A 16064-nucleotide genomic window follows, 5' to 3' on the forward strand; every position below is an offset into this window, starting at 1 on the left:
GTGTGTGTGTGTGTGTGTGTGTGTGTGTGTGTGAGAGAGAGAGAGAGAGAGAGAGAGAGAGAGAGAGAGAGAGAGAGAGAGAGAGAGAGATCTTCTCCTGGGTTCTAGAGCCATAGGAAACTGAAATCAACAAGAGGAACCTAGAGGAACTTTGGTAATGGTTCCTCCATCCACCATCATCTTGAAGTCACACTCTAGATCACCTCCCATTTGAGCAAACAGAACAACTACTTCAAAGTATTTGATTATTAATTTTACCCCAGGCTTCCGCATCTGACTTTCAGTATGCTTTCTCTGTTAGGAAACCTTTGCTATTTCTTCATTCCCTAGAGAACCAGATCCCTGAAGGCCAGCAATTACTTCCTAGAATAGGAAAGCCTAAACTGCAGTCTTGGAAATTAATGGAAAACTAAGTAGATCAGTTAATAGACATTTAAAGAATCAGTCCTTCTGTTTAATCCTAAATTATAGGAAAATTAGGATCAAAATATACCATAGTTTAGATATAATTTTTAGGCATGTGCTCTCTTTCTAGAATAGTAAGGAAAATAATTATTGGCATTATGGACCATATTTAATACCTTTTGAGTGTGTCCCAGTTTGTCTCACTTGAATCTATTTGGGATTTCCTATAAAGGAGGTTATGGCTCTTATATGGAGACTTCTGCCTTTTGATACACAAAAAGATTCAATAGCTGCGGAGATTTGAATAGTAATGAATCTCCATAGATTCATGTGTTTGAATGCTTGGCCATAAAGAGTGGCACTATTAGAAAAGAGTAGCCTTGTTGAAGTAGGTGTCACCTTGTTGAAGAAATTATGTCACTGGGGAGGCAGGCTTTGAGGTCTCTTATGCTGAAGCTATCATCTTTGATGCCTGTGGATCAAGATGTAGAACTCTCAGCTCCTTTTCTAGCACCATGTCTGCCTGTATACCACTGTACTTCTTGCCATGATGATAATGGACTAAACCTCTGAAACTATAAGCCAACCCCAGTTAAATGTTTTCCTTTATAAGAATTGCTGTAGTCATGGTGTTTCTTCACAAAAATAAACCTTAATTAAGGTAGTAACTAACCTACCTCTGGTCAGGGCAAGGATTTAGGGACACAGATATGCAAGTTCTTTGGATGGGGTACCCAGGACTGGAGTATTTCTGAAGGTAGTACCTGGGCAAGTTCTAAGATAGTTAACTAGTAGAGAGGTGAGTCATGATGAGCTTACCAGTGCTTGTTCACTTGTAGACAAGGGTGGGGAAGCCTGATGCTGGTGGTTACATGAAGGTGATAAGCTTCAGGTATGGCTTAGAGTATCTTCTATATTTCTAGGAAATGTTTCAGTGGGAGCAACTAGGACATCTTTTACTAGATTCTCAGTGGCTAAGATATCTGAGCAAAAGGAAATCGGTACTGGGAGAGGGGGTAGGCTCAGTTGTAGGCTGTGGGTGCTAGCCATGGGATGTTTCTCAGAGTACGCCCATAGGCCAAGTTCCTGAAGGAAGCACCAAGATTAAGGATGAGGCAAAGCCAGGGGAGGAAGAAAGAAATGGATGGGTGCCATCAGAAGGAACAAATCACAGTTAAAGGGCTGGAGAAGGGACCATAGAAGCAGAAGGCGGGTGGCTGTGTGTTTGGGGGTGGGGTGGGAGAGGGGATGAGCCTCAGAATAAACACCAATGAATGATGAGCATCAAGTGGAAACTGAGTGCCTTCATTCTAGGAAGAATGGTAGCTTGTCACAAGTGAGTTACAGGTTTAGGTTAGCTCTCTATGGGGCAAAGCTGGCACTAAGTTTTAACCTGAACTTCTTTCATCACTATGGAAACACATCAAGAAGATGTTGCAAGCATGACTTCACTCAGTCTTTTCTTGAACATATTACCTGCTCCTTTTGGGTACAGCTGATTTGCTGTGGTTCTCTCACCGGCTGAACATGCAGAAAGTCACTGCAAATGTGATGGTCTTTAATATAAAAGTCTATCTCGCGCCCTCCCTTCTATTTTTGTCATGTTTACTAAATCCAATAGTCTGTTTTACAGTAGGATAAGGCCCCAGTGCCTTTAGGAAGACTTACATGACTTACAAAGATCTTGCCTGCCTCTGAATGCTCATAGAACTTGATTATCAGCTTGTTTTAAATTTAGGCAATTGATTCCATGAGCTATAATTTAGACTTGAATATCATCTTTAAAAAAAAAAAACTCGGTTGTCATATATGTACATTGTGGATTTCTTATTTTCCTGGGAGAGTCTCAAGAACTAGAAGATATCTTCTGAGTTTTCAGCTTTACAGCCAACAATGACTGAAATGAGTCCATATGCATAATAAATACCATTGGGAGGCAGGTATATATGATATCTGATATGCTATATGATATATGATGTGATATATGATGTGATATATGATGCAATATTTGATATGATATTTGATATAATATATGATATAATATATGATATATGATATAATATATATAGTGTATGTGTGTGTGTGTGTGTGTGTGTGTGTGTGTGTGTGTGTGTGTGTGTGTTTTAGTCAGTTGAAAGCTTCTTGCTAGGAAATATCTTCTGTTTTGTGTCCACAGCATCTCATTGTCCTCCATCCAAGGATAACTCTAAAGACTGGGTCAGTTTCAAGGCTAAGACCATGTTTCTTTAAGTATAGCTTGGACCTTGGGTCATGCAAATGTAAAAATAGCCTTCTATTTGGCTCTTTCCTAGTGGTCTGCTAGAAGGCTTTTCAGCAAGCAGTAAACATTGGATAATTTGGATAAAAGATTTGCTTATAGAACCTTGTGAAATAAATAATCTTAGGAAGCAGACTTACTTAAATTGTAAGATTTGGAGGAAATCTTCATTGATTCCGTTTCCAGAACACAAACAACGGTCAAACTCCTCACACCATCCGGGAATGGAAGAGATAGGCTGATGGAGGCACTGAACAGTTCTGTGACGTTATCTTGTGATATCTGCATGTCATCACCATACTCATTAGTTGAATTAGTTATCAGAAAATACATCTTCGTAGGTTTCGGGTGACCTTGCTTAGACATGCAGGTCAAATTCATGCCCGAATTTCTTGTTACATTCTGAACCAGTTTTATTTCAGGTTCACTGTAGTTGGCTGGAAGCAGAATAGAAATGGAATCAGTCAACCTAAATGTAGACATCTATACAAAGGAATGGCAAGTGATTGACAGCCAGTTTTCTGGTTGGAATAGACCTGACCTCAGCCCATAGTGAGGGCTGCATCATAAGCCTCCATTTATCTTTCAAGACGTCTACTTGCGCCTCTAGAGAGTGCTCTCTGAGACATAGGCTAGCTAAAATTATCTTACCAAGGTCTATAGTGAAGCCACTACTCTAAGAACTGGGGTCTCAACTCTATCTGGCCTCCATTCCCACAGGGAAACATCCCGCCTTCCCACTCAGGGATGAGGTAAATTTCCATCGAAACTCACAGGGTTTATGGTCCTTGCATGCTCTGGGTCTCATCTTTAAAAACCTACACATAAGAGTAATAAGGGAGGTCTTTCTGCTTACAAACTTAGATTGTTGGTTTTTGACATGACAATCGTAGTCTAACTTTATGCGCTGTAACAGTGGTAGTTCTCAACCCGTGGGTTGTGACTCCTTTGGGGGGTAGGGTTCATGTATTAGATATTCTGCATATCAGATGTTTACATTATGATTCATAACAGTAGCAAAATTACCATTATGAAGTAGAAATTAAATAATTGTATGGTTGGGGGGTCACCACAACATAAGGAAGTACATTAAATGGTCACAGAATTAGGAAGGTTGCTGACCACTCTGCTGAAAAACTGATTCATATGGAGGCAAATTCAAAACTCTCTCCTCTTTGTTTTCCACTCGTGTTTTTAGGGCTGAAGTGCACTGTCACAAAGATCCTGGAACTGACACGTGTGGATTCTACATATTAATTGATAATTGAGTATGAAACTAGAGAGATGGCTCAGCCACTAAAGGCTGGACTCATAAGCAAAACGATAGTACCATGTAATCTTCTAACAATGGAAGTCATTTGCATGCCATCCTTTTTTGAGTTTTGCAATATCTCTCTCTCTCTCTCTCTCTCTCTCTCTCTCTCTCTCTCTCTCTCTCTCGGTTTTTTTCGAGACAGGGTTTCTCTCTATAGTCCTGGCTGTCCTGGAACTCACTCTGTAGACCAGGCTGGCCTTGAACTCAGAAATCCGCCAGCCTCTGCCTCCCAAGTGCTGGGATTAAAGGCGTGCGCCACCATGCCCAGCGAGTTTTGCAATCTTGTTATGCTCCCTAAACATTCTGCTGATGCTTGGTAAGAGTTGCTAGATGCTATTCAGCTTCATCAACAATCTCTCTTGCAGTCATGAGTTAAGTTGTAGTACTGATACACATTATAATAAATAGACAACCTGTTTTAAAGGCTGGTCTGTGCCCCTCCTAAAACACACTGTTTCTCCAAAGGGACCTGCCACACACTGAGAACCCAGACTTAGCACCTTGTTAAATGGAAGCCCTGTAGCCAACAGTTGAATGAAGTCACACTGAAGGAGAGCGACACTCCATGCTGTGTCTGGGCTTGCCTGTTTTATCCTGTGGTTTTAGAAAAGATTCATTCTAGGAGGATTATTTCTCAAAAGGTCTGCCTTTTCCAGGTTCATGAAGAATTCATCTGGGTCCAGCAACATTATGCCTCGGAATGAATCTACATTAGAGAAATACAAACATCCACACAGAGGCTGACACTTGCGGAGCAGCTTGGTTTGTCACAGCTTCAAACTGGAAACAACCCGGTATCTTTCCGTGATTGACAGTATAATGGAATTTATCAATTTAAAAAAAAAAAAAACTTCCAAATTTTTGATACACTCAACTTAGATGAAACACAAAAGGCATTTTGCTGAATAAAAGAAATTCATCTTAAAGATTAAATAAAGTTCAGCTCCGTTTATATGCTATTTCTCAGGATGACAGAACCCAAAGAGACAAAGCAAGAGACCCAGATGACTATGGGTGAAAAAAAAATCTTAGACTAAAAGGAAAAAAATAGAAGGAGTGGCCACATTTTCCATTGTTATAATCTGTCTGTGTTGTTTTTGTTCAGCTAGCTCTATCTTGTCTCAAAAAATTCTCACTGATCTCCAAGAAACAAACTGTCAAAGTACCAAGGGCTTTCAGCTCCCCACTCTCAGACCCCACATTCCCTCCAAATGGGCTTTCTAGAAGCGATTCTCTTCTGCCTTCTTTTCCAGCCTGTTCAAATATCTACCCTCAATGTTTCTTTGCTCAGGGTTAGTCTCATCTGCACAGCCGACAATCTAAACACAGCACTGACAACATACCGGTCACTGACAGCTCTGTTAATGTCTGTTGGAGGATAATCGTTCCTGTGGGTGGCTTTTTTTGTATAAAACAATCATATGAGCCCATGTCCTTGATCTGAACATTGTGAAGTCGTAGGGTCCAGTTATCCCTGTCAAAGCTCGTGCGGCCCAGGTACTTGGCATGCACACTATCAAGTTTCTCTGTGCCCAAGTAGTGCTCGTACAGAACCAACTTTTGCTGGTCCTGCCAAAATACTACCAGCTCACTCAGGCTTATGTTCTGAGCCTTTGTAAATGGGCACGGCAGGTCCGCAGTCTTACTGACATAAGCGTGGCTCTTTATTGAAACAGCATCTACAATAGAAAAACTGAGAGTTAGGAAAGAGGAAACAAGAAGAGGAAGCTCCCTTGCTCTGAAACAGCGCCCAGCTTCCAGCTTGTGAGGCAGCGATAGTACTGGAGAGGTGGATGCTAGGAACCAGGCATCCATGCTGGACATCTGGAGCTCAGGCCTTGGTTTTGCTCCACTTGGTTCACATGCACAGGCTGCAACCTTTGTGAATCTCAGTTATCTCACCCGATTAAGGAAGTGGTCTCAGGTAAGGTTCTAGGATTCTCTCTGGTACTGTGCTTCTGCGAATTTCAAAACCAGAGCATTGACCACCATCACTGTAGTTGCTACAGGCCTCCATAACTGCTCTGCCATCCACCCAAACCTTGCCTGCCCCGTGTGATCCCTTTATTCTTTGGTCTGCTATGTGTTTGTTTGTTTGTTTGTTTGTTTGTTTGTTTGTTTGTTTTAAAAGATTGTTGACGATGGTCACTCACTTGCTGCCACCTTTTATTAGTCTCCATTATTTGGGAGCTCCACTGAGTCACCTCTTTGACATTCAACTAGTTCTTGCCCCCACAGCTGCCACTCCCAGAGCCAGAGAAAAAGGGGTTTTAAAGAGACTCAAGTGTCAAGCAATGTCTCTATTCTCAGTGACCTCTCTCGAATCTTTCAGGGACCAGAAAGGAAGCCCGGCGAATGTAATGGCTCTTGGGAGATTATAGAGGTCAGGATATTTAAGGAAGATGAGCAAGCTGCTGGGAGAGAACTCTATGTGGGAAGGTGAGGATGAGCCTTGTCATACTGCAGAAACCCTGGAGAAACCAATGGCTACTCCCGGGCTGCACTGCCCCGGAAAGTTTTAGAACCCAAAGGGAGCAATGATGGAAAAGTTGAGAGAGAGGACGTGCTGGCATAAGCCAGCTTGTGGGGCTTTTTCTAGGCCACAGAATGGCTGGAGACTCAGCAAAGAAAATAAATAGAGGTAGATGAGAGGCGAGAGGTGAAAGGTGAAAGGTGAAAGGTGAGGTGGGTGTGCCTTTTAATGGTTTATAGGAAACTGGATGCTGCCATGGGGAGAAGATTGGAGGAGAGTCTTCATAAAAAAGGTTCGTCCTTCAGGACTTCGGGAAGGGAGGAAAGGGAGTGGCGGGTGAGGGTGATGAGAGAGGAGTCCCACTCAAAGTGGTGGTAGGTCAGAAGTTAAACTGACCTGACCAATTAGCCTCCCTTTAAACAGGAAATAGATATAGGCAGGTACAATGGCATGGACTTGGCAAAGCAGACCACCCCACGAGAACCTATGATTAAGGGGTCCAATGGTCCCGGAGGATACTCCGGACATCAGTGAAGTGCAGCATGCATGTCTGCATCAGAGGGAAGAGGGAGACCACTGAGTTCCCACAATGCCAAAAATGGGACCTAAGGACAATTTATTTCTTTTGGCTTTCTGTTCCACCTCTGCTAATCTCTTATGTGAGAGGCAAGAGTGCCACCTACTGTAAATGTTGGCAGTTTGGCGAGGGCTGATGGACTTTGCGGAGGGCAGGACACATTCTGGTTTGGGTCTAACTTATTGTGATTCTGGGCAAGTGATCTGATGGAGAAACCAAGCAGGCGGCTGAAGCGAAGCATTGGCCAGGTATTGGTTGGTGTGTTCTTATTGCTCGGTTTTTAGCTGCACTTCCTGGGTCTAGAAATGAACTCACTCTGAGTTTCTTACATCTGCTCGACACATAGACTTGCTTTTTCTTCTGTGGAGACCCAGAGTATCCAATTTCCTTTCCATTCACTCCCTGTCCAACTTCTCTGACCCAGTTCCCCTCTCCCCAAAAATAACAGGGACTCCATCTCCCCTCAGTTCCCTCTTTACATACAAGTAAAAAGTAGACCAAAGCCTTTGGCCTCACCTGAGGGCTAGTCAGAAACACAGATTCTCTGGTTCCACACGAGATCTGAATCAGAACCTGCATTTTTACCATGAACTTCTGTTTGGGAAGCTGAGGGCATCAGAGCTGATAACCAGCCACATACACTTCTACCCTCTCCAATCCCCTTCTCCCCACAGGGCGGAAACTACTCTGTAGCCATTCTGAGTAGAACTGAAACTATTTCACATTCCACATGCTTTGGCTTGTCATCAGACCCTGACTGTCTTGATGTACTCTGAACCAAGCAGACACATCTTAGCTGTGACCATATGGGGAAGATTTGACTCAAGGTCTGTTCTTTCCCAGTGCCTTCAGGCCTCCACTGTTATGGTCCCCAGAACTTGGGGCCTCAAAGCAAGTGAACTCCCTGGAATTCCATTGGTGGAAAGCACTGAGAAATCCTCCCTCTTCTAACATGTGAGTTAAAGAAATGGTTTAGACTTAGCTGTGACTGATTGTTATGATACAGCCAGAAGCTAAGGAAGCAAGAATTCAGCCACATATCTCCCCACTCAGGAACCAGTGATCAAGAATACTGAAGGACTGCTGCAGACAGAAACCACTGGAGTGCCCCACCTTGTAAGTCTATGACCTCACCAGAATGTCAGCCTTCCCTGATCAGTACCCCAAACTCATTATCTCTTCTGCATTTACTTTGCTAATAAGCAAAGTAAACACTTCAAGGTTCTTGTTCTTTCTGTAAACTTCACCCAAAGCCTTTCTAGGCCCACTGAAAGCCCCGTTCCATTGCACTAGGTCCCAGTATAACTGACCCTCTTCAATAAATATTACCCTAAATGTCCTTTCCATGGAATCTAATTCTACCCAAAGGACTCCATGTGGCCCACAAGACACCCCTGGCTTCCTCAGCTAGGGCCTTGAGGAGTCCCTCTTCACTCAGAGGTGCCTTCTATCTCATGGTTATGAAGTACTAAGTATTGGTCACTATGTCCTCGTTCAAGGAGGATTTTGGCGTTATATTCAAGGCTATTCCTTCTAACCAATTCTCAATGTAACCACCAAGATAATCTAAGTTTATTCACCAATAACAAGTCTTCCAACAACCTTGTGTCAAAGTTTCTTACTTTATCAACCACAGAGACCTTCACCCACAAACCTGTTCAGCAACCCTCTGCTTCCCATGGCACAGAAGGCTTAATACCACAGATCTGGCCCATAGCCTGAGATCTCCCCCACCCCCAGTTTTCACTCTCATTTTCTTCACAGCTGTTGTTCAACTTCGTTGAGATGTTAGTTCTCTTAGACCCCAGTCTTTGGTCTCACAGTGTATTATCCCTCCGAAAGAATTCTTTGAGAGGAGAGAATTCTTATCTGGTTTTGAGCAATGTGAATCTTCAACAAGTAGTAACTGTGATCAAGAAACTGGACCATTTTTTTACAGTGCTAGAGAGGGAAATTGAATTTTTTTCATCTCGTTTAATCTTAATTAATTAAAGCCTAATGAGTCACATATGGATAGTGGCTATTATACTGGACAGCACGCGCGTGTGTGCGCGCGCGCACACACACACAAAACAAAACATAATACAGCGTTTTAACCATTTCTCACCAGTAAAAAGCCAGTAAATATGCCTCTTGGCCCTGGTCGAAGTTATGCTAAAGAAACTCCTTTTGAATCTACAGATCTGATCTTACAGCTGGGTGGATAAGCACCCTTACAGGAAATAATTTCACTGAACAGATAGGTAACATTTGAAATTTGTGATATTCTACTTCTCTAAACACAGCCTCCAGTCTCAACAGGTCCCCTCTGCCCTTGCTTTTCTTTTCTGTTCGATTCCCTAGTGCGCAGAGACAGCTCTCTCCCCTCTACATGGCTCACCCCTGTGTCTTCCCTGAGGTTTTTCTGACAAAAGCTGTTACCAGCTTCCATCAAGGCAGCTCTGTGCTCTTTTTCTGACCTTACCCCCATCTGGCCATCGTACCAAAAGTAGCATGGCTTTGAACTCCAGCTTACTTGGAATTAACTTCCTCAGTCTGACTTCCTGGTTCATGTGTCTGTTTGCTCTGGAATTTATTCTGTATGCCCATTGATTGAACTCTCAGGGATAAGCTACAAGGTGTGTATCTCCAGTCCATAGCCATCAGTAAAGTCCCAGACACCACATCTGATGGCTTGTTGGATGTTTCCACGTAGATAGCAAGGGATACACTCTACTTCCTCTTAAATCTGAAAAGGCCCCAAGACAGCAGCTGAACGAATGGCTCTCTGAGTAGATTAAGTTTGAATTGTTAGCTTACCCCAGGTACTTGATTTAGTGATGGTAGACAATGGCAAGAGATAAGTGCTATTTTCATGTACCATCCAAGCCAGAACCTACAGAATCTGGGGGGAAGAGAGTCGGCCTCTCCACAAAAACCAGAATCTGAAGCTGTTTGATGTACATCTTTAGGTGAAGAAAGACTCTCTCACTCCAGGGTTATTGTTGACCAGTGGTGTTGGTCAGGCGAAATGAGAACCCTAGAACCTGGAGATCCAGGCAAGAAGAGAACACCTGCCAAATGTCCAACTGGACCAAGCGTGGAGATGCACCTGTTGCCACTCTAAGGCCAGGCTGGAGCATCCCCAGAGTGAAGGGCCCATGAGACGGCCCGGAAGGTTGATGTCCAAGCCTGATAACCCGAGTTTAACCCTCATAAAGGTGGAAGAAGAGAACAGACCCCACAGGGTTGTCCTTTGTCTGCCACACTCATAGCAATTGATCAGGGGCAGCAACAAAGGTATCTAATTTCCAGGCAGAGCATGTGGGGGGTGTAGGGGGTAGGGCAAAGCTATTTTGCTCTATGTATTATGTGTCATCTTAAGTTATTAGCCTTGCAATTTTCCCCCTGTGGATTATTAGTGCCAATTGTGTCTTCTTTCTCTCTTTGGATGCCTGCCCTGGGGTAGGTCTCTACTCCATAGCTCAATAAGAGGCATATTCAAATTAAATATATCTCCCATGTTAAAAAGAAATGGGTGGCTTTTAATTTAATAATACACTCTAAGGCCATTTAGTGTTGTTCATAAGACACCTGTGTGGGTCATCTACTAGGCATAGATACCAATGTCCCCACCCCAAGAAAAGTATATCTCCCTGTGGTTATCTTGTGCAGATAACCACAGCTTCTGAGAATTTGCATGTGAAACAGCTATGTCCTGTCCAGTGGCCAGTGGTCACAGAACTCCTCATCCTCTGGCTCTTAAATTCTTTCTTCCCCTCTTGTCTCCAGTAATGTTTGCTGAGCCTCTGGGATTAGGGTTGTGGACATAGCAGTTCCACATATGTGTGTTCAAAGTTGAGAGGCAGATGGAAGGTGGTTTTATTGGGGGTGGGGATTGAGAGGTTGGAGGAAAAAAATGGGATGGATATAACCAAGATACATTTGTATGCATGTTTGAAACTAAAAAAATAAGCTAAAGAAGCATATCTATCAACGATTATACGTCATTAAGGTAATAAAAGAATGAAAGGTTAGAAATAGTTGCTGATTGTTTTATCATTGCGTTTATTGGTGAGTGAAGTATGGGCAGGTTCATTTTCTGGCAGTTGATGCCAAGATGCCAATTGCTTGCCATCTTTACATCTGTTCATCCCCAGCTATATCCTCTTCCCATACATTCCCTTGCTACAATGAAACCTACTCAGTTATCACTCAAGATACTTTTTTTCTTATGGTTTCAATATCATCGACCCCCTTTTCTGGAGCTAGGAGCTAGGAGTTTCCACGCGGTTTCAGAGCAGGTCAAAAGAGAAGTGGCACCTGTCCTTGGTTTTGATGGGTTTCTCAGCTTTATCTACTCACTTTCAAAGGGCTGAGCCTGAAGTTTGGGGACAGGAAAGATGTCTCAGTCAAGCTGTTGCTGAGTTATTTGTTTCCAGGACATTTCTCTTCCAGGTCATAAAAGCTAAGCTTGCCATTCTAACCGGTGGCAGTGCTAAGTCCTAAGATTGAAAGGCAGTTGGGGCGTGGCTTAAGGTAAAAGCGGTAAGCAAAGGAGGTAACACATAAATGAGGAGGGGCCAAGCTGAAGCAAAGCTACCTGAGTCACCCAGAACCAGAGCTTGCCACTCTCAGGAGCAAGAGCTAGTAGAAATAGCCTGATAGCTCACATCTGTGACGTTCGGCCTGCACTGCTGGGCATGAATCTGGCCTCTTTATTTAGGAGCTGTGTTGATCTTGAGTGAATTACTTAGCCGTCTTTGCACTTTAGGGACCTTGTCTTAAAATGAGGAATAATGATGAGATCTAATGTAGCAAGTTATTGTGGTTTTTAAATGAATTGCTATTTATAAAGTGCTCAGAACTTTATAAGTACCTGAACTACATGCACACACACACACACACACACACACCCCCCGACACAAGCGTAGATGCACACATATGTGTACACCATACACATACACACATAGACATGTACACAAAGGCACACACATGCACACAAAGGCAAATGTGCGTGCACACACATGTACACATGACACACAAACACCACAGACCCGCACAGATACATGCATGTATGTACACACATTGAGACACGTACAGATACATAGGCAGAGAGAGAGAGAGAGAGAGAGAGAGAGAGAGAGAGAGAGAGAGAGAGAGAGAATACACACAAACGCATACAAACATGCAAACTATCTTTATGTCCCTCACCTCTGATATTTGAGTGTGTACATATCTCCCCAGGAGCTGAGACTCCAGGTCATTGGCCCTGGCAAGTGAAAGCTGCCATTCTCATCTATGTTGATGAATAGCTAGGTGAATAACTGTAGACATCATACTGGTGGCCTCAGCAAGCCTTGAGTGCTAAGCAGAAAGCACAAATCACAAAAGGACCAACTCTATCTGCTGAGGTCGAAAGGGGACATCTCTTCACAATATTCAACTGTTCCTCTTCACCCTGCCAGGGCTAGGGCTAGGGAAAGTGGCCAAGGGACTGCTGTATGACAATTATGGAGGTGTGGTTTGGTGGCTGAGCTGGTTAGACAGAGGCCAGGTGGTCAGGGGTGGCCTGCAGCTGCTGCAGCCACACCGGAAGCTCGCCTATCCTGTCTGCCCATCACCAAGACTGAGATGGCTTCTCTGTCAGCACTGAGGTGGAGAAAATGAGTACAGGAAAGAATGGACCAGCAGAAGCAAAATGGCACTCAGCTGCAGGATGCACGGCAAGGCCTCCAGCCAGCTGCTTAGTATATAGGTGCATCCCAGTGAGCAGTGAGCCAGGAAGGGCTGAACTCTGGGAGGCCTCACACTTCTAAACTTTAGGGAGCTTTTTAGAAAAAAAGCAACACATAATTCAAATGCAAAATGTCACCCAGCAGGAGACAGTGATGGGGGAGGGAAAGGCGATCTTAATTAATTGTGGTTATCTTACCCAAATCTTACCAAGTTGTAAGATACGTGATATAGGGCTGAACGGAGGAGCCTGTGTGAGAGGGAACCCTGAAGCATTAGCTTAGTTAGCTTTAGGGTACATTGGCTGGCATGATTAACTGGAGGTCCAGAGTCACGAAGCATGCCCAGTATGAACTAGGGCACAGGCTAAGGAAGAAGGATGTGGTGGTACTACAAGAAGAAGCCTTTGAAAGCTGTCAGTTATTTTCTAAGGGCTTGAGAATACTGAAAATGGGGACTGAAAAGACCAGATGTGTACGTGTGGAGTCAAGTCAGAAGCTTTACTGTCATGGCCTTCTTTACCCCTCTAAGAGTGTTAGACAGGACACTCCGCCTTGTGCTGTGTGCTGAGATCCTGGGGGTTTGGTTGTAGAGGAGGAAGATGCCCAGACTGGAGACAGCAGGTCCAGGTCCTGATCCTTCTGTACTCTCTAGGAAAGCTATTTGCTATGGAGTCTTACGCAACTCAAGTCAAACGGGGAGCAAACCGTACCAAAAATCTCTCAGGCCCAGACTTTCAGTGGCCTGCCTCACTGGACAACAGCAGAAGGACTCCAGGACTTTAAACTGAAAAGGGTTCTTACCTGAGATCAACAAGACTGTCACAAAGATAAGGATTGCCAAGCCCATGGTGCTGAAGTTTAAAAAGACAAGAGAAAACTTAGTTAGAAAGTGAGACTGAAAACAGTTGTTCACTGAAACATGAACTAGAAAAAAGTGTTTAAAATTCATGTAGGTCCCCACATTCACTGAAGTCATTTGTCCCCACCTAGCTCCACACACAGGCCATGTTTCCCAGCCTCCTTTGCAGTGAGACAGGCCATGTTACTGGGGGCAGAAAATATGGCTGCTGCTTCTAAACAGGGTAACAGAGGCCTCCTCCTTCCTCCCTCCTCCCTCCTCCCTCCTCCCTCCTCCCTCCTCCCTCNGGCCTCCTCCTTCCTCCCTCCTCCCTCCTCCCTCCCCACTCTCCACTCCTCTCTCCTTTTCCTTCCCAGACCCAGGAAATCCTAAGGAAAAGTCCAAGGGCCAATACGATGCCCACGTCTCACAAAGGCAGAGACTTAGTTTCTGGACTGAAGGAGTATAAAACAGTGTTCTCCACCCCTCCACACCCTTCCCACGCTGATCGAGACTGTGACATTAGCCAGATGTACTTGATGTTAGATGACAAGGCTGTGGGACATTCTGTGGTAGAGCAAGGAATTACTTTTTTCTCAACCCATGCAGGGAATATGAGAGAATACTGAGACACTTGAGTAAAATCAAACTTCCTTTGACTTTCCTGTGGTTTTCAAAGTTTAGCGTGCATGGAAAGTCACCGGGAGAGCATGTGAAACACTTTCCTGGGCCTTGTGCACAGAGAATTTGGCCATAAGTTGAGATGAAGCCTATGTCTAGCAAACACCAGGGCCACACTTTGAGAATAACTACCTGACATACTCACTTCATCTGTAAGATATACTAAAAAAAAAAAAAGTCAGGCAAGGCTTTATAATGTCTAGCCTCTTCTTCCTCTCGATTTCTCTCTGCTTCTCGACTCAAACACTCGACATAGACCCAAAGGATGTTAGAGCTTACTGGAAGCACAGAATAAGGACCAATGTTAGACTGCTGGGGAAACAAACCAATTACCAAAGTTTGGAGCAGATCCCAATACAAGGCCAACACTAACTGCTTACCGTAGGAATGAACCACCTGGTACTGTACTGGGTGGCACTCAAATTTGGCTTGTAGCTTTTTAATGGCTAATATAAAAGGGAAAACCTAGCAGGTGGATTACTACCCAGCTTTGTATATAAAAGGAAAGTGGTGCTTTGGGAAGACACACAAGCATTATTCATTCAGAATAATAACAGAAATTTCTCCCTTGGAGGGTGGACTGTTTATAGCCATTCTCCATCCTTCAGGTCGTGTCTGTATACTTCCTTCTTTTCTTATAGTGCTTGGCATAGGGCAGTGGGCTAAAACATTGTGTGTGTGTGTGTGTGTGTGTGTGTGTGTGTGTGTTTTAATCCTTTGAGATGGTAATTTTTTTAATTAAGAATTTTTAGAGATTATATCCGTACATAACATAAAAATGTTAAAGTACAGCTGAGTCTTGGACATGGTAGCACATGCATTTTAATCTCAGCACTTGGGAGGCAGAGGTAAATGTTCATCTATCTCAGTGAGTCCTAGGCTAGGCTGGTCCAACCCAGTGAGCTTTAAGCCAACAAGGGTACATAGTAAGACCTTGGATTTTAAAAAAACAAACAAACAAAAAAACAAGTATTAGTTAATTTTTCTCTTGTTGCAACAACATATCTGATAAAAGCAACATAAGGAAGGGAGGGAAGGCTTGTTTTGACTTAAAGGTTTGGGTGCAGCCCATCATAGCAAGGACATCATGGGGGGCCTGGGGGGTTGGGGCTGGGGGAGGGGAGAGGGGGGAGGGACCCAGCTTCATTGTACCCTCAGACAGCAGAGGGAAATGCTGGTACTCATCTTGCCTTTCCATTTTTATTCAGCCTGAGACCCCAACCCATGCAATGGTGCAGGCTGCATTGAAGAAGGCTTGAATTAACCCAGTCTAGAAACTCACTTACAACATCCCAGGATTCTAGATTGGTGGTTCAAGTTGGCAGCCATTATTAGCTATCAGAGTGACAAACAGTTGAAAGCAAGGGTCCCTATGGACTTTGATCCCTGGCCATCTAACTTTCTCCCAAAGTGTGCCTGGAATGACCAGTTATCTACTTCAGTTTCTTGCCTTCATTTATTTTAGACAAAATAAAAAAAAGTAGTAACTCAGATCCACATGTATCAGCATTTGATCTTAAAACACAAATAGAAGTATTCGATACATACTTTTACATATATGCTACCAGCTTGGGAATTATTTTATATCAGTAATAATTATCACTATCATATTAGCAGTTGCATACTATTCCATTGTAATCTACTTGATGCAAATAGCCAGGTAAGTTGTTCCTAATTTTATGTTGTAAAGAAAAACCCAAATTATATTCTGTCCCATACTTGCAGGAGCTTCAGCTTTTGACCAAGAGCTGAAGAGTAATGGAATTTTAGTTTTTACAGA

At 43.5% G+C, this 16064-nt stretch overlaps 1 protein-coding gene across 1 annotated transcript in view; it reads right to left on the bottom strand.

Annotated features, from left to right (window-relative positions):
- Positions 1 to 13633, bottom strand: part of Cd86 (CD86 molecule) — a 24554-nt gene extending 10921 nt beyond the window's left edge. Inside the window, exons 1-3 of the mRNA XM_029544759.1 lie at positions 13567 to 13633; positions 5342 to 5677; positions 2824 to 3120 (exon numbers count right to left, since the gene is read on the bottom strand). Of these exons, the coding sequence (XP_029400619.1) occupies positions 2824 to 3120; positions 5342 to 5677; positions 13567 to 13612 (679 nt within the window). The 5' untranslated portion in view covers positions 13613 to 13633. The remainder of the gene's footprint in view (positions 1 to 2823; positions 3121 to 5341; positions 5678 to 13566) is intronic.
- Between the last annotated feature and the right edge of the window lie 2431 nt (positions 13634 to 16064).

Source organism: Mus pahari, chromosome 12, assembly GCF_900095145.1.
Source record: "Mus pahari chromosome 12, PAHARI_EIJ_v1.1, whole genome shotgun sequence".
NCBI lineage: Eukaryota > Metazoa > Chordata > Mammalia > Rodentia > Muridae > Mus > Mus pahari.